The 17359-nt window shown below is 63.7% G+C and overlaps 3 protein-coding genes and 3 long non-coding RNA genes across 14 annotated transcripts; 4 read left to right on the top strand and 2 right to left on the bottom strand.

The window, feature by feature from the left end:
* Positions 1 to 1111: 1111 nt before the first annotated feature.
* On the bottom strand, positions 1112 to 10990 carry LOC102160997 (uncharacterized). Of its 8 annotated transcripts, none has more exons than XR_014820579.1 (5): positions 10136 to 10271; positions 9140 to 9222; positions 6574 to 6673; positions 2808 to 2877; positions 1112 to 1244 (listed from the first exon to the last, which is right to left on the bottom strand). It is a non-coding gene; the product is annotated as an uncharacterized LOC102160997 (long non-coding RNA). The 8 variants fall into 8 exon arrangements; XR_014820575.1 differs by lacking the exon at positions 1112 to 1244 and adding an exon at positions 4974 to 5106 and having other exon boundaries at positions 2027 to 2877; positions 10136 to 10990; XR_014820580.1 differs by lacking the exon at positions 10136 to 10271 and having other exon boundaries at positions 2808 to 2874; positions 9140 to 9278.
* Positions 6807 to 9056, top strand: CBR2 (carbonyl reductase 2). The gene is given in 8 exon segments (NM_213827.1): positions 6807 to 6864; positions 7281 to 7378; positions 7481 to 7635; positions 7730 to 7772; positions 7861 to 7960; positions 8084 to 8148; positions 8378 to 8495; positions 8593 to 9056. Coding segments are annotated over 8 exon segments (735 nt in total). The 5' UTR covers positions 6807 to 6812; the 3' UTR covers positions 8697 to 9056.
* On the top strand, positions 9320 to 11062 carry LOC146397964 (uncharacterized). Its single transcript, XR_014820589.1, has 3 exons — positions 9320 to 9422; positions 9776 to 9873; positions 10922 to 11062. It is a non-coding gene; the product is annotated as an uncharacterized LOC146397964 (long non-coding RNA).
* Positions 11063 to 11184: 122 nt separating this feature from the next.
* Positions 11185 to 13058, top strand: DCXR (dicarbonyl and L-xylulose reductase). Its single transcript, XM_021066401.2, has 8 exons — positions 11185 to 11275; positions 11366 to 11463; positions 11971 to 12125; positions 12210 to 12252; positions 12329 to 12428; positions 12517 to 12581; positions 12670 to 12787; positions 12899 to 13058. Exons 1-8 carry the CDS (start codon positions 11224 to 11226, stop codon positions 13000 to 13002), a joined length of 735 nt encoding a protein of 244 aa, XP_020922060.1. The 5' UTR covers positions 11185 to 11223; the 3' UTR covers positions 13003 to 13058.
* A 443-nt stretch (positions 13059 to 13501) lies between these two features.
* LOC146397965 (uncharacterized) lies at positions 13502 to 15567 on the top strand. 2 transcript variants are annotated; one of them, XR_014820592.1, is made up of 3 exons: positions 13502 to 13616; positions 15161 to 15212; positions 15417 to 15567. It is a non-coding gene; the product is annotated as an uncharacterized LOC146397965 (long non-coding RNA). The 2 variants fall into 2 exon arrangements; XR_014820591.1 differs by lacking the exon at positions 13502 to 13616 and having other exon boundaries at positions 15091 to 15212.
* RAC3 (Rac family small GTPase 3) lies at positions 14101 to 17220 on the bottom strand. The gene is made up of 6 exons (XM_021066402.2): positions 17100 to 17220; positions 16506 to 16577; positions 16214 to 16331; positions 16039 to 16101; positions 14683 to 14842; positions 14101 to 14565 (listed from the first exon to the last, which is right to left on the bottom strand). The coding sequence occupies exons 1-6, from the start codon at positions 17132 to 17134 to the stop codon at positions 14435 to 14437; spliced, it is 579 nt and encodes a 192-aa protein (XP_020922061.1). The 5' UTR covers positions 17135 to 17220; the 3' UTR covers positions 14101 to 14434.
* Between the last annotated feature and the right edge of the window lie 139 nt (positions 17221 to 17359).

Genomic DNA, 17359 nt, shown 5'->3' on the forward strand with positions numbered 1-17359 from the left:
GTCCTGTCCCCACTTTAGTGTAGCTGTGCGGCAGGAGGACCCTAAGTGCAGTGACAAGGACACGGCCACACCTGGCTTCGGCTCAGCGGGCATCAGGAATGAACCTGCCAACCTCCGGGTCCTCTACATCCTACCACCCATGTGTGCGTGTGCTCACATGTGCCCGTGTGTCCCCGTGTGTGTGCCCAAGTGCGTGTGCCCACACCGCCCTGTGCCCGGGTGTGCACACACGAGCAGTGACAGGACTGGTGACTGCTTCCAGTGACCTGAACAGGTTCTCCAGATCCCCTTATGCGTTCTCTCGGCCGCACCTGCTGCTTCCTCCAAGAAGTCTGCCTGTGTTGCCTGCAGCCCAACACCGCTCTGGGGATTCAGACCCCATTAACCTCCAATTAGGGTTCACGCCCTGCGACAGGGAGGGCAATACATATATATATATAAAAGGCATCACTCATGGCATATGAAGTGCCCTGGCTAGGGATCAAATTGGAGCTGCAGCCACCGGCCAACCCCACAGCCACAGCTGATCCAAGCAGCATCTGTGAACTACACTGTGGCTTGCGGTAACGCCAGATCCTTAACCCACTGAGAAAGGCCAGGGATCGAACCCACTAGCTCATGGAGAGAGCAGGGTTCGTGACCTGCTGGGCCATGATGGAAATGCAATAGTGCTTTTTCTTTTTTCTTTTGCCTTTTTCTAGGGCTGCTCCCGTGGCATATGGAGGTTCCCAGGCTAGGGGTCCAAACAGAGCTGTAGCCGCCGGCCTCCACCACAGCCGCAGCAAAGCAGGATCCGAGCTTCATCTGCAACCTACACCACAGCTCACGGCAACGCCGGGTCCTTAACCGACTGAGCAAGGCCAGGGATCGAACCCACAACCTCACAGTTCCTAGTCGGATTCGTTAACCACTGCGCCACGACGGGAACTCCAATAGTGCTTTCTTGCTAACAGCCCTATTTATTGATGGTAATAAGGCCCCGTCCACTCACCATGGATGGGGACCAGGCCGGGGCTGTTATCCGAGCCCATGGACTGCCCGCTGGTCGGCCTGCTTGATTGGACGCTCCCTGGGCAGGCCCAGGTCACAGCCCGTGAGCCGTGGGGCCGCAGGCTGGCTGCCCTCCTTGCCTTCTTTTATTCATTTAAATGTTCATGACTTCACTCTGCAGACAGACGCTAGAAGTACACTCTCTGCCAAGGGCGGGGGGAACAGGGACAGCGGGCCCAGCCCCGCCCTCTCTCCTGCAAGTGACAGAACAAACGGAGGGTTGAGAGCCAGGCCAGGGTGCAGGAGCCCAGCGGGGTGGCGCCTGGAGGAGCTGAGGCTCCGCGGACATTCCCAGGTCAGTCTCGAGTGCGGCCTTGCCCCACGAGCACCTGAGGGCTGGCCCTTGGGGGGCCATTCCTTTCAAGGCTGCTTGTCCTGGACCCCGGGCAGCCCTGATCTCAGCCCCCCTCACCCCCCCCAAATGTCCCCTCTGAGGTCGGTTCCAGTTTCGAGTTTCAAGGGCCCTCTCCTCACCCTGAGAAACAAGAAAAGCAAATAAAACCACCCTCCCTCTCAAGGGCTCCAGAGAACGACATGAATAGGCTTCTGGGAAGAACCTTCACCCAGGTCACCCATCGGTCCACCTGCCGTCCCCTCGGGGGCCGAGCCCCCTCCCCCCCCGCCCCCCTGCCGCGCATGCGCGCGCGCTCACGCCCCCCACTTCAGCTCCCGGTGGCTGCGCTCCAGCCCTCGAAGGAGCCCCTTCCCACGCCGTCCTCCTCGTCCCCACGGCACAGCTCCATGGCCAGCACGTGTGTGCCCGCGTGTGTGTGCACACGAGCAAGTGCGTGCTGCCCCCCCCCTCCCAGGGCAGCCCCCGAGCTGAGTGCAGCCAAGAGCGTTAGAGGAACGAGGCCCGCCCAGCGAGGGCTGGCGGGGACCGCAGGACTGGCCGCAAGGAGCGGTCTGGGAACAGGCAGGGCTCCTGAGGGTTTAGCGGGGGAAGAGGGCAATGAGACTAGCACAAACATCAGGCTCGAGGGGTGCCCGCACGGGCTTTGGTTTCTGATGCCTCTGTGTTAAGGAGGGAGAAGGAATACAAGTTGCTTTTGTTGCAGAAAATTCCTTGGTGCAGAAGGGCCCAGCGGCTGGGGAAGGGAAGGTCACCGGGTCACTCCCGAGGGTGTGGGGCGTCAGAAGGGCTGGGGTTGGAGGCAGAAAGCCCGTGTGTGCTGGGCGGGGCGCCCCGGGCCGAGACGGGGGAGGGGCGCCGAGGGTCTGCAGAGAAGAGGGGGGAGCAGGCCACCTGGCCAGAGGACAGGCGATGTCACCATCCCTGCGGACTCAGGGGGCAGGAGGGTTGTGGTCATAGCTGTTTCCGTCCAAAACAGCGGGCAGGTGCAGTGGCGAAGTTAGGGCCCCGCACACTTGGCTGCTCTCTGCCAAGCCCCAGTGAGCCTGGGGGACTTGTCCTGGCCACGGTCACAGCATCCAAGAGCCAGGATCCAGGAGGCGGCCTCCATGGGCCTGAGCCTGAGCGCCGCCCCGGCTTCCTCAGGTGGAGCCACAGCAACGGTGGGGTTTGTCCCGTGGGTGCCCAGTAAACAGCGGTCTGAGGCCAGGTTCAGGGGACCCCACAACCACGTCCCGGTCCCATGATTTGCTAGGAAATTGCTGTCCTTGAGATAACGGGGGAGGGTTTCGGCCACCCCAAAGCATGTGCAGTTCTGGGCCAGACCTGAGCCACAGCTGTGACCTACACTACAGCTGCAGCAACGCCAGAGCCTGTAACCGCCATGCCGGGCCGGGGATCGAACCTGTGTCCTGATGCTGCAGAGATGCTGCCGATCCTGTTGGGCCACCGCAGGAATTGCGATCACAGTTCTACTAAAGCAAAAGGATACAGAAGGTCAGCCAAGGGAAGGGACACGGAGGGTGGGACCGGGAACCGTCGGAGCTTCCGGGGAGCTCCCACCGTGGCTCCGCGGAAATGAACTCCACTAGGATCCGTGAGGGTGTGAGTTCGATCCCTGGCCTCACTCTGTGATCAGGAGCCACATGGGTGGGGGGTGGGGGGACACTCTGCACCCCACGCCTGCCCCCTTGCCCCACGGCCACGGCATCTGAACCGGGGGGGGGGGGGGCAGAGGGAAGCCCCCTAGCAGGAGGATTGTGGACAAGGAAGGACCCAGAATCCCAGGAGGAGAAAAACAGTCTGCCCTGCGGGGGTGGGGGTGGCCGCATGAGGCCCTCAGGCTGCCTGTCCCTCTGCCCGACTCCGGTGCCCTCCCGGGTCTGTCTGTTGGCATCCGCTTCCCCTCCCCCAGCCCTTTTCCTTCCCCGGGACGCCCCCTCCCCCACTGCCCCTTGCTCCTGCTCCTGCCGGGACTCCTCGCCATGTCCCCTCCCCAGCGCCGGCCTTGCCCTGCACCTGTGCTCCTCAGCTCAGGTCTAACAGGACCAGCTGGTTGCTTCTAAGTGCCCAGGAGAGGCCAAAGTCCCCTCCAGGGAAGGACCAGCTCAGCCCAAGGCCTGGCAGAGGGGCCTGAACATGTCCGGCGCGGCCCTGGAAGAGGCGCGGATCCCCAGAGGACGCAGGCAGAGACGTCCAAACCCGACACCAAAGCTCAACCTGAATGCTGGGCAACATGGTTCCTGACCCCACAGGGAGCCTGTCGTTAAAGCTGCAGCATCGGCTGGTGATGGTGGCAGCTGGAGCAGGGGCCGGGCGAGGGGTGATGCTTGGAGCTGCCTGCCCTGGAACTCAGAGCCAGAACCTGCTCCCTCCCCCGGCCCCGCCGGGCTGCAGGGAACAGCTGGTGCTTCCAAGCACACAGCTCATGGGCCCTCCTGCGCCAGACCTCAACCAGAGGCGGCCCTGAGAGAGGGCCTGGCGGGGACAGGTGGGGCTGTAAAAGGCACAGAATCGGGGAGAACGGCCCCGGGACTTGCAGAAGGCGGCGTAGACGTGGCTCCCTGAGCAGGGCTGCCGCATCAGGGCTCGATTGCCAGCAGCCAGGGGGCTCCACCATTGTGCTTAGTTGGCTGGCAAACCTGGGCCCCAAGGTGGCCACTCTAAACGAACGGAAAATGCCCGAATGTCTGTGCCAGGTGGTGGAGCAGGGGGTCAGGGAGCAGAGAGCGAATGTTGCAGTGGACTTAGCTTGTGAGACCCGCTCCCCCCCACTCACCCACCCAGAAAGCCCAGAGATGCGCTTCTCAGTACACACTTTTTTTTTTTTTTTTTTTTTTTTTTTTTGCCTTTTAGGGCCTTGCCCGCAGCATGTGGAGGTTCCCAGGCTAGGGGTCGAATTGGAGATGTAGCCGCCGGCCTACACCACAGCCACAGCAACGCAGGATCCAAGCCACGTCTGCAACCTACACCATAGCTCACCACAATGCCAGACCCTTAACCCACTGAGCCAGGCCAGGGACTGAACCCACAACCTCATGGTACCTAGTTGGATTCGTTTCTGCTGCTCCTTGACGGGAAGAAATGCATGAGGGCACCCCAGCATCCTCGGGGCTCTGTGGGGCTCTTCTCCTCACAGGGCAAAAGCTGCCATGGAGCTGGGGTTCCTGAATTCGTGGTGTGAGGGGCCCAGGAGGGCAAGGGCCAAGGGCTAGCAAGCACTTGCCAACTTTACTGAGAGTAGCTGCTCCTTGCACCAGCGAGAGCAGGTTTATTCGGGAAGAGCAGAGGAATCACAGCCACAATCAATGAAGTAGGGCAAAGCCTGGGAACAAGCGCGGACCCTGCTTTTACAGGGTGAGGAGGGGGCTGTGATAACTAGAATCCATTGGAGGAGCTGGGGGGGGGTTCCAGATACGGGGCTTCCCATTGGTTGGGCTGCGCCAGTCTCTGATTGGTGGATCCTAACCTACTGGAGTGGGGCCACGGATCCAACCCATATCCTCAGGGATACTAGTCCTGTTACCACTGAGCCACAGAGGGAACTCCTGCAGTTGGATTTTCAACTTACTGTGCCACAGTGGGAACTCCAGGAATGCTAGTTTGGAGCATGATGCTTCTCGAATGGCTTGGCCGGGTTGAGTGGGGGTGGGGAGTGGCTATTATCTTTGCAACTCTGAATTATTTCAAAATAAAACTTATCTCTAGAGAAAGACAAATACCATGATATCAGTGAAGTGGAATCACAAATATGACACAAATCAACATTAGCGAATGGACTCAGAGACCTAGAGAATTGATTTGTGGTTGCCAAGGGAGATGGACGGGTTGGGAGTTCAGAGTTAGCAGATGCAAACTATTGCATACAAAGGCCAGATAAACAAGGCCCTGCTGTATAGAACAGGGAGGTGTACGGGATGTCCCGGGAGAAACCACAAGCAAAAGAATACGAACACCCACAAATCCCTCCGCTGTACAGCAGAAATTAACACATCACAGAGTGACAAAACTTCAATAAAATTAAATTTAAAAAAAAGGGAGATGGTGCTTGGGGAAAGACCCCCTGGTGTTCTAGTAACTCCTTCCTCCTGTGCAGTGACGGCGCGGTGGAGGGGGCGGCCGCTGGGTTTCGACCTGGGCCGACGGGGGTTGGGACGGCAACGCTGTGAGTCGATGGGGCAGGGGATGGGTGGCAGCTGAGGTCTTCCTCAGGCCACAGCCCAGGTGTGTCCCTGTCCCCCAGGCCCCCTGAAGGCCAGCCCCGCGGGCTCAGGACAGGGATGGGAGCCACCATGCAGGTGGCACTGTGGGCACGCGTTTAGCCTCTGCTGCTCAGTGTCGGGCCGGCTGCCCCGTGTGCACAATTGATGTTTAGGGCTCCATCGCCACGGTCTGCACTGCATCCCTCTTAAGAATGAGTTTCTGGGAGTTCCCGTTGTGGCACAGTTGTTCACGGATCCAACTAGGAACCATGAGGTTGCGGGTTCGATCCCTGGCGTTGCTCAGTGGGGTTGAGGACCTGGCGTTGCCGTGACTGTGGTGTAGGTGTCAGACACGGCTTAGATCCCGTGTTTCTGTGGCTCTGGCATAGGCTGGTGGCTACAGCTTGGATTTGACCCCTTGCCAGGAAACCTCCATATGCCGCGGGAGTGGCCCAAGGAACGACAAAAACAAAACAAAACAAAACAAAACAAAAGAATGAGCTTCTGACAAAAGTGGGGGAACAAAGCCAGGTTGGCTGTGTCACCCGCGTCCCTGCCAGGGCCAGAGCTCCTTCCTTTTATTTGCCGAGGAATCACAAGACCAAGGGCAGTGCCTGTGCCCTCCAAAGGGCAAGCCCACGGGGGCCTCCTGGAGCAGGCACTTCTCAGAGAGATGGGGGTGGGCTTTCTGACGTGAGTGAGGCCAGGGACCCACCTGCCTACCAGGGCCACGCCTGTGTCAGAGATGTGCGAGTCCCGGGTTGGCTATGGGCAGCTGACGACGACTCTGGAGGCCAGAGTGGCCCCCAGACGTCCTTGGTGGGGATGGGGTTGGCGGGGTGCAGGGGGCCAGCCTTAGGCAGACTCTGCCTTGGCTGCTGCCCACAGCAGCAGGCTCAGGGTTGGCAGGGACCAGCTCCCAGCTGGGCCATTGGCCCCCAGCCCGCCAGGAAGGGGCACATGCCATACCCTGGGGTTTTAGCTTTTTTTCCAGAACCTAGGTGGCAGCTTCTGGTGCACCTTTGGGTCATGGGTGAGGAGGGTCGGCCCCTTCCCGGAAGGTAGATTTCTGTGAACAAACAAACAGAAGCGGCACTGAGGCCCCAGCCTCCCCTCCCTGGGCCAGCCCACACACACCCGCCCCACTGCGTGGCCTATAAAACCCCACGCCCTCCTCTCCTGTGGGAGAGAGGCTCGACATTGGCACCATGCAGATGAATTTCAGTGGTCTCCGGGCCCTGGTGACGGGGGCAGGGAAAGGTAGGTTGGAGCCCCGCAGGGGTGGGTTAGGGAGGGGCCAGACCCAGAGCCTCACAAACCTGTTTTGGGATCGAGTCCCTCTGTGCCTGCCACGGCCTGCCACTGTCCCCCCATTCCACCCACCGTGCCAGCTGGTTTAGGCTCCACTGGGACAGGACGCTAGCCTCTCTCTGGTCAGTGAGAACCCCCAGAGGATGCTCCTAGACTCGGTCTAGGCAGATGAGGGATCCAGCCGAGGTCTCTTCGCCTGGCCCAGCAGGAAGGGGCTGCCCTCTGGGCCTTGCTTGGCCAGGCCTGTGACCCCAGCACCTCCAGGGCCACCACCCTCAGAGCGCTCTTTCCCAAGCAGCATAGCTGCAGCCCCCACCCCCAGCCTCAACCCAGATGTGCTGGGCCCTCTGCCTGCACCCCTGCAGGGATTGGGCGGGACACGGTGAAGGCCCTGCACGTCTCAGGAGCCAGAGTGGTGGCCGTGACCCGTACCAACGCCGACCTGGTCAGCCTCTCCCAGGAGGTGAGGCGTGCGCCCCAACGTGGCCCAGGCCTGTGATGCCCGGGGATGCTTCACGAGCCTGCCGGGGCTCCCCTTGGTCACTGGCCTGTGCCCCCCCCACAGTGCCCAGGGATAGAGCCCGTGTGCGTGGACCTGGGCGACTGGGAGGCCACGGAGCGGGCACTGGGTGGCGTGGGCCCCGTGGACCTGCTGGTGAACAACGCGGCGGTGGCGCTGATGCAGCCCTTCCTGGACACCACCAAGGAGGTCTTTGACAGGTGGGGAGGGGACAGGAGGTGGGCTGGGGAGGGGGCTGCGGAGGACGGGGGCGGGCGTGGCCATCGTCCCTCTGACACTTGACTCTCCCTGCAGGTCCTTCAACGTGAACCTGCGTTCTGTGTTCCAGGTGTCCCAGGTAGGCTGTGGGAGGCGGAGGCGGCGCAGCGCTGGCCTGGCCTGAACCTGGGGGTGGTGGGGTCAGGCTGCCCTGTCTCCGCCTCCAGATCGTGGCCCGGAGCATGATCGAACGCGGAGTGCCTGGCTCCATTGTCAATGTCTCCAGCATGGTGTCCCATGTCACCTACCCCGGCCTAGCTGCCTACAGTGAGTCCTTCTGCCTGGCCTGGACGCCCCCATTCCATGCAGGGGCTGCTGGGGTCCCAGGCTGGGCCTCCTGCAAAGTGCGCTGTATCCCTAAGGGTCCTAAGTGCTGCCCTCTCCCCACAGGCTCCACCAAGGGCGCCATGACCATGCTGACCAAATCCATGGCCATGGAGCTGGGGCCACACAAGGTAGGCATGGTGGGGGGTGGGGGGGCGCGCTGGTGGTGCCCAGGACCTGGGCCTGGAAATGCAGGAGGTCGGCATGGCGGGGGGTGGGGGGTGAGTGGGGAGGGCAGGCTGGAGGCTGGGGATGAGAACAGGGCGGGGGGAGGGGGTCGTCAGGGGATGAGTAAGCCAGCTCAAAGCGGTCTGTGAGGGGGCCCGGGCTGAGGCCGCCCCTCTGGCCCCTTGGCCCCAGATCCGGGTGAACTCCGTGAACCCCACCGTGGTGCTGACGGCCATGGGCCGTAGTGTCACCTCGGACCCCGAGTTAGCCCGGAAGCTGAAGGAGCGCCACCCGATGAGGAAGTTTGCAGGTCAGCCCGGGCTTCTTGGAGCGGCGGGCCTGGCCGGGGCGGCTGGACCGAACCAGCCAGGCAGAGCCGCGCTAACTCCGCATGCCACCCGCTGCAGAGGTGGAAGACGTGGTCAACAGCATTCTCTTCCTGCTCAGCGACCGCAGCGCCTCCACCAGCGGCTCGAGCATCTTCGTGGACGCGGGGTACCTGGCTTCCTAGAGCCAGGCGCTGGGCACCCGGAGGGACTGCGCGCCTTCCGCCCCGCCCCGCCTCCAGACTCGCCGGGACCCGCCACGCCCACCACCAACCACGCCTCCAACGCAGGCCACGCCCCTCCCGCAGCTCCTCCCCCAGCGCCCAAGGCGGTGCTTGCTGTCCCCGCTCCACCGCTTGGCCCCACCTCCACGCCACGCCGCGGCTCCGCCCCACAGGCCTGTTCCCTACCCGCGCCAGCAGCCCATCCTCCACCCTCTGCGTCTACACCCGCCCGCCAGGAGACCCCTCCCCTGTCGGTCCGCCCACTGTCTCCTCTTCAGGGTTGGGGTGATTTGCCTGAATAAATGGAGGCCATTCTCCTGCAGCCAGTCGTGCCAGGGCTCTGGATGGGCACTCCCCGAGGCTGGGGAGGGCAGGGTGGGGGACTGGGGGGCACACACACTCACCTTCCAAGAAGTAAGGGGGACAGAGATTGGAAGCTAGCCGGATCCACCGCTGACCCCGCCTTCGAGCTGAAAGGTTGCGATTCCTTGCAAGGAAGAGTTTCCTTGCATCCACTTCCCTGCCTCAACACCCAACCAGCTCTGGGCAGAGGGCAGAGGGCAGAGGGCAAAGGGCAGCCTGCAGCCACCTTTCTTCCCCTGCGGCTCTGGCCCCGCCCGGGAGGGAGCTGCGGGGAGAGGCCTTGCACCACAGGCCACCTAAGATGGGATCGAGCCTTCAGCCCGGGTATGAGGGGCAGGGGGTGACCCTGGGGAACCCAGCTCCACTTTGGGGGCACACTTCACCCCATGAGAGGGCAGCCCAAGCTGGGGAGGGATCCACAGCTGCTGCCCTACCTACTGTTGCTGGCCTGACCCTGCAGCTGAGGAGGCTAGAGGGTCTTGCAGGCCCTGTGGGGATTCAGTCAGGTTCCCCTAGGGCACACGCCTTCTGAGTGTGGGTGTGCTGAGCTGGCGCAGTGTCCGATCCCGGGCAAGGGGTCAGGGGCTGGGGCCCTCCAGGCAATGGTACCACCGGGCTGGGAGAGCATGGGGCCTGTGGAGGTGGGGAGTGCTGAGGGCACCTCTGGCCAACCCCAGGGCCTCCCAGAGCAAGGCTATGCCAAAGCTGCCTTGAGTCAGTCCAGCTGGATCTCCGAGGATCACCGGACAAGTCAGAGGATCTGGACATCATCCGGGTAAAGCCAGTGAGAGGACCTAGCAGATGTCCCCTCCTTGGCTTCTGGCAGGCAGAGAGCAGGGTTTGCCGGGGGGGGGGGGCCAGAGGGTAGGGTTGCATCACAGGCCAGGTCTGGTGTGGAGGACTGGCTTGGCTGTCCTCCAGGGAATTCTCAAATCTGAGTCTCCTGCTACCCCTGGCCACCCTCTCCTGCAGACTGTCCACCCCTCTGGGCCCAAAGCCCCAGTGACCCAGAAGCCCTGCAGTCACCAATTCCTTACCCTTGGCTACAGAAGGTCCTCAGGGCAGTGATTCTAGACTTTCCCACCACGGCCCACAGAACAAAATAGCTTTCACAGGAGCCCGTGCACACACGGCCACGTGAACACACATCTATCTCTAGTTGACCCTGAAGCTGCAGGAAGCAATGCCTGCCTTTGCTGGCCACCGTGTACCCGATGACCCCAAGCCTTCCCACTCTGTCCAAGTTTTCTTTTCCTTTTTTTGTAAAGGCTTCCCCCGAGGCACGTGGAGGTTCCCGGGCTAGGGGTCGAATCCGAGCTACAGGTGCCAGCCTAGGCCACAGCCACAGTAACGCCAGATCCGAGTGGGGTCTGTAGCTTACACCACAGCTCGCGGCAACGCTGGATCCTTAACCCGCTAAGCAAGGTCAGGGATCGAACCTGTGGTCTCATGGATACTAGTCAGGTTCCTTTCTGCTGAGCCACGATGGGAACGCCTATCCAAGTGTTCAAAGTCCTGGTGGCCTACTGTGGGCTGGCAGGGCGACCCCTTGTTGGCTCTAGCGTACCTTTGCTGGCCTTGGCCTCTTCTTCAGGCTTACTGGGTTGTCCAGACTCTGGCCCCCAGCACCGCAAGGGAGCCGGCGAGAGCGCCTCCCAGGTCTGGGGGCGGGGGGAAGGGGAGCCTGAGATTCTTTTTGCCGAACCGTTCTTTTCAGAAACAAAGCAAACCGTGTTGGCACTGAGTTCTCCGTGTCACGTTTTGCTACGCTCTTGCTGGTATTAGCTTGCACATCTGCTTTTTTATAATAATCTCCTTGGCAGGGGAAAAACGCTAGCGGGACCCGCGGAACCATTTTCACGCCCGGCTTGAGGGTTGCCACCTGGCTGCTTGAAAAACGTCGGGGGTCGAGCGGGGATCCCGCTGGCTCCGCCCTGCCGCGCCCACTTCTTCCGGCCAATCGCCCCGGCGGGGAGGCCGCTATTTCCATGTCCCCGCCCCCGCCAGGACACCGCCTGCGATTGGGCCGCCGAGTCCCGCCCCTCGCCTCGCGCGGACCCCTGCGCACAGCCGAACCCTGGCACTCGGTTGGGCGGACGCAGCGCCCAGAGCGGGCCCAGGCCTCATGGAGTTGGGGCTTGCGGGGCGCCGGGCGCTCGTCACCGGGGCGGGCAAAGGTGGGTCCGAGGCGGCGGCCCGGGACAGGCAAAGGTGGGCCGAGGGGGCCGCCGGGGAGGCGCGCGCGTACTGAGCCGAGCTCCCCGCAGGCATTGGGCGCAGCACGGTCCAGGCGTTGCACGCGGCGGGTGCGCAGGTGGTGGCCGTGAGCCGGACCCAGGCCGACTTGGATAGCTTGGTCCGCGAGGTAGGCGCCGCCCTGCCCCAGCAAAGTGGGCAGCGGGCAGGGCCGGGGGCGGGCCGGGACGTGCAGGCGTCGGGCGCTGGGACTCACCAAGGACCGTAGCACCCCCTCCCCGGCGCGCTGCCTTCGTGGGCCGCCGACTAGGCGGGAGAAAGACGACGCTCCCTGGACTTAAAGGAGGCAGAAATGGCTGCCTTGCAGGCTCGGGACCAGAGACTCTCGCTGGGAGGAAGTGGACTGACTGGCTGGAGGCGGGGCCAGGGCCCTGGTCCCCAAGCGAAGCCCTGAGTTGACCAGGGGCCCAGAGGCCGAGTTAACTCCCCTTCCCCCGCCCAGCCTGGGCTTCCAAGCCCCAAGAAGGCGACCGGCTCCTCTGGGCCCGCTGACCCCTGTCGGACTCAAAGGTCGGCCACACCTGGCTCCCCGTCCCTCTGGTGCAGAGGCCCAGCTGTATACCCTTTCTTGGCATGGAGCCCCTGGTAGATGTGACCCTACCACCTTTATACGCAGTGCCCCGGGGTAGAGCCCGTGTGCGTGGACCTGGGCGACTGGGAGGCCACGGAGCGGGCGCTGGGTGGCGTGGGCCCCGTGGACCTGCTGGTGAACAACGCGGCGGTGGCGCTGATGCAGCCCTTCCTGGAGGTCACCAAGGAGGCCTGCGACAGGTGAGCCAGGCGAGGAGGGGACCCCCCGGGAAAGGGCTGTCTCCTGCCGCAGAACCTGACCAGGGTCTATCCCCGTGGCTCCAGGTCTTTTGAAGTGAACCTTCGGGCCGTCATCCAGGTGTCCCAGGTGAGCTGCCTTCAGGGCAGGAGTGGGAACGGGTGGGTGACCCCCCCGTTCTGCCTCACGCTCTCTGTGATTTCAGATCGTGGCCCGAGGCCTGATAGCTCGGGGAGCCCCGGGGTCCATCGTGAATGTCTCCAGCCAGGCCTCCCAGCGCGCCCTGCCTAACCACAGCGTCTACTGTGAGCGAGCCCTGGCCGTGCCCTGCCCTAACCCCACCCCCGCCTGAGCAGCCGGCTCGGGCCCCACACCTGCTGTCCCTCGTCACAGGTTCCACCAAGGGGGCCTTGGACATGCTGACCAAGATGATGGCTCTGGAGCTCGGGCCACACAAGGCGAGCCCCACGGGGATGCCTCCCGTCACCCACCCGGGTGCCCAGGGAGCCCCAGCCCCCTTGCTGACCCCTGCCCGTCCTGGTGCAGATCCGTGTGAATGCAGTGAACCCCACAGTGGTGATGACGCCCATGGGCCGGGCCAACTGGAGCAACCCCCCGAAGGCCAAGGCCATGCTGGACCGCATCCCACTGGGCAGGTTTGCTGGTGAGTTCGGGCCGGAGCCCAGTGGGGACTGGCTCCAGGGGTCTGCCAGGGGTGGGGGGGTGGGGGGGGGAGGCAGCCCCCTCATCGCACCTGGACCGCACCTCCCCGCAGAGGTGGAGCACGTGGTGGACGCCATCCTTTTCCTGCTGAGCGACCGGAGCAGCATGACCACCGGCTCCACTCTGCCGGTGGACGGAGGCTACCTGGCCACCTGAGCGCCCGCCCCACCCCCACCCCCACCCCCACCCAATAAACGTGCTGCTTCTGCCCAGTCTGCACACTCACTCCTAGGCTGCTGCCACACACAGCTTGGGCCCGGGTGTGGGGAGTGAGCCCAGGTGGAGACGCCTCTTCAGCTCACCTCCTGGGCCGGCTGGCGGCCTGGCTCCTCTGCCTGAAGTTAGGTCCCTTCCAGAAGGCCAGCTCCTCAGGAGGGTGGTCCATTTGACCAAGGAGGGCCTTTGGCCCTGTCCCAAGGCCCCTAGGGTGGGAGCAGGGGTGGGTTTTGTTTTTGTTTTTGGCTGCCCCCAATACATGGAGTTCCTGAGCCAGGAGTCAACTCTGAGCCCCAGCTGTGACATACACCGCAGCCGTGGTGATGCTGGATCCTTAACCCACGGTGCCGGGCTGCGGAACCTATGACCCTGGCTTCCCAAGAAGCCTCTGACCCCGCTGGACGCAGTGGGAGCTCCAGCAGTGGTGTTTTCAGTAGGAAGGTTGGTTGGTTTTCCCTGAGGTCAAGCGGGGCCGCGCTGGGACTTCACTACTTTGCCGATGACTCGAGGGACGCCTGTACCAAGTCTGCGGACGGTTTCCAGTCCTCAGCTGGGTGAGTGATCTGCCCCGTTCCAAGCACACGGGGCACAGGTCCAGCTGGAGAACTGTCAGTTTTCCTGGTGAAAAACTCCCACCTGTTCGAAGCCCTCAAGGTGGAGACTGGGAGAGACCCCCTCGCCCCCTGCCACCCCTCACCAGGCTCCTCCCACCTCAGCCCCGACGCCCTGGCTCCCGGTGCTCTGTCTTCCTGAACACACAGCTCAGTGTCCCCCGGCCTTGCCCTGGGCTCTGCAGCCCCCCAACTCCACCCACAGCTCAGCTGCTCTGGCTGTGGCCCCCCCAGAGGCCTGAGGAGGGCAGGACGGGCTTGCCCCCCTTTGGTCTTGGTCCCTCCTTTGGAGACAGGACCGCTCAGGAAGCTTCCCCCCCTGTCCTCTGGCCCGGGGTGGAGCGGCAAGCTCACCTGCTCCATACGTGGAGCGGGGAGTTGGGGGTCTAGCACCCCCCAGGGTGGAGGGCAGGCAGGTAAGACAAGGTGGGCAGGAGATGAACGTTTATTGTATAAAATAAGGGGCCACCCCATCCTGGGGCACAAGGACAGAACCCACCCCACCTCCCCCGTTAGGGAAGCCCGTCCCGGGGCTGCCCTGGACCTGCCTCTGCAGCCTGAGGGAGACCCTCTCCCGCCCGGCCTCCCTTGGGAGCCAGGGGAGAAGGCTGGAGCTGCGGCCCAGGAAGAGGCAGCGGAGCGGCCAGGACCCCGTGCTTCGCCCCCCCACCCCCACCACTCCCCCAGCGGACTCAGGGACACCAGACAGCGCAATGCAACAGACGGGGCGGGGCAGGGGCTGCTCCTCCAGAAGTGGGGTTCTAGAAGACCGTGCACTTCTTCCCCGGCTTCTTCACAGGGGGCGGGCACAGTACAGCCCGGATGGCCTCGTCAAACACTGTCTTCAGGCCCCGCTGGGTCAGGGCCGAGCACTCCAGGTACTTGACAGAGCCTTGGAGCAGCAGGGGTGGAAACCACTAGGGGGCAGCCCTCTGTGCCCCACCCCCTTACCCCACAGAGGAGGGCCCCCCTCCTCCCTGGTCCAGCAGGCCCCGCCTTGCCCACTCACCGATCTCCCGGGCCATGGCCAGGCCCTGGGGGTAGGTGATAGGTGCCAGCTTCTTGTCCCGCAGCCGCTCAATGGTGTCCTTGTCATCACGGAGGTCCAGTTTGGTGCCCACCAGAAGGATGGGCGTGTGCGGGCAGTGGTGCCGAACCTCTGGGTACCACTGTAGGGATGGAGGCTCTGATCCCTACCCCTTGGGGGCTGCACCCCTAGCCTGGCCCTCCCTCGTGGTGCCTCCCTAGGCCTTCTTGCTTCACGGGCAACCACCAGGTTTGGCAGGAAAATGACCAAAAGCGGAAGGAGCCAGCCAAGGGGCTTCCCGGCCCATCAGGGCCTCACCGCCAGGAGCCTCCCCCGTCCTGGAGTGAGAGCCTCACTCACCACCCCTACCCCACCCTGGCCCCTCACCTCCCCCCCCCCCCCCCGGGGGCCACCTTCAGACCCCACACCAAGCATAACAGGCATCTCCTCTGCTCTAAAGGACCCCGTGTGCCATTTGCAGCAGAATGGATGGAGCTGGAGACTCTCTCATAGTAAGTCAAGTCAGAAAAGGAAAGACAAGTACCATGTGACATCGCCTATATCTAGAATCTAATAAATGGCCCAAACGAATCTATCTACAGGAAAGAAACAAACCCACAGACATGGAGAACAGGCTTGGGGTTGCCAAGCGGGAGGGGAGGGAGTGGATGGACCGGGAGTTTGGGGCTAGTGGATCTAAACTATAGCATTTGCAGTGGATAAGCAATGAAGTCCTGCTGGACAGCACAGGGAACTAACTTGCGACGGAGCGTGATGGAAAATGACGCGAGAAAAAGGATGTATGTACATGTGTCACCGGCTCACTTTACAGAAACCGACAGAACGTTACAAAGCAACTATGATAAAGAAGATACCTTAAGTTAAAACATCAATGTTAAAAAAAAAAAAGGGGGAGTTCCCGTCGTGGCGCAGTGGTTAACGAATCCGACTAGGAACCATGAGGTTGTGGGTTCGGTCCCTGGCCTCTCGAATCCGACTAGGAACCATGAGGTTGCGGGTTCGGTCCCTGGCCTCGCTCAGTGGGTTAATGATCCGGCGTTGCCGTGAGCTGTGGTGTAGGTTGCAGACACGGCTCGGATCCCGCGTTGCTGTGGCTGTGGCGTAGGCCGGTGGTTACAGCTCCGATTCGACCCCTAGCCTGGGAACCTCCATATGCCGTGGGAGTGGCCCAAGAAATAGCAAAAAGACAAAAAAAAAAAAAAAGTTAACTTCCCTACTTAAGATTTTCCAGCAAGAGGCCCCTTCCGGATGAGGACGAGTGCCCTGGGCTCCCCCGCCACCCCACGGGAGACGCACCCTGCTTCCAGCCCTGCCTACCTTGGCTCGAACATTCTCGAAGGAGGCTGGGCTCACCAGGGAGAAGCAGATCAGAAAGACGTCCTTGGAGAAAGAGAGGGAGGCACCCTGAGAGTGGTCAAGGAGGCTCCCAACGTCCCCAGCATCAGGACCCTAGGGCCTCCACCCAAGCCACCCAGACCCTGGGGTCACCTACGGTTTGGGGGTAGGAGAGTGGCCGCAGGCGGTCGTAGTCCTCCTGTCCCGCGGTGTCCCACAGGCCCAGGTTGACCGGTTTTCCGTCCACCATCACATTCGCAGAATAGTTGTCGAAACTGCAGGAGCAGAGCCGTGTCTGGGTTCTCAGGCCTGCACGCACCTGGAGCTCTGCCAGCACCTCGCCCCACCCTGGAGCCCAGACCAGGGCCACCCGGCCCGACCTCGGAGCCCGGGGAGCCCGGTGCACCGGCGCCCACCCGCCCGCCCGCCCGCCCGCGGCGCCTGCTCACACGGTGGGGATGTACTCTCCCGGGAAGGCGTTGGTCGTGTAGCTGATCAGCAAGCAGGTCTTCCCCACGGCGCTGCGGAGAGAGCGCGAGCCATGCGGCTCGCAGGCCGCCTCAGCCGGCTGCCCAGCAAGGGCAGCCCGCTCCCACGGGGCCCAGGGCGGGGACAGCGGTGCTTGCCCTGCAGGTCCGCCGCGACCTACGGACGGAGGGGGAGGGCCGGGGCGGGCGGGCCTCCCGGGGGCAGGGCCCCGGGCAGGAGACGGTGGAGCCGGCCGAGGGTTCAGCCCAGGTGGGGGGCCTGGCCGCACCCACCGGGAGGCCAGGCGGGGCCGCGGGCCGCCGCAGCATCAGGTGGGCCTGAGCCGAAGGCCTGCGCCCCGCGACCGGCCGGGACCTCGCTCCGCCTCGCCCTCTCGCCCCGGCCCGGCCCCCCGGCCCGGTCGGGGGCGCGTCTGCGGCCGCCCCGCCCAGACCCAGAGCAGGGCTCCCCGGGCCGCGCGCGCGCCGCCCACTCCGCCCCGGCCGCGCGCCCCGCCCGGAGGGGCCCCGGGGCCGCCCGCGCCCGGCCGAGCGGCCCGAGCGCCTCGCACTCACCCGTCGCCGACCACCACGCACTTGATGGCCTGCATGGGCGCGGGCCGGGCGAGCGCGGCCGCGAGCCGAGCTGCGGAGAAATGCCCGGCGCCGCAGCGGCCGCGGACCCGAGCCGAGCGCCGAGCCGAGCGGCCGGAGACAGCCGAGCGCCGCCGAGCGCCGGGCGCGGAGACAGCCGAGCGCGGCCGGCGGGGCGGGCGGGGGGCGGCGGACGCGCCTTCCAGAGAAATCTGGTGGGGGGGGCGGGGACACGGCGCCCC

This window comes from Sus scrofa, chromosome 12 (assembly GCF_054392235.1).
Source record: "Sus scrofa isolate SSC_HxYL_T2T_F1_AM1 chromosome 12, Sscrofa_HxYL_maternal_Yorkshire_Landrace_v2.0, whole genome shotgun sequence".
NCBI lineage: Eukaryota > Metazoa > Chordata > Mammalia > Artiodactyla > Suidae > Sus > Sus scrofa.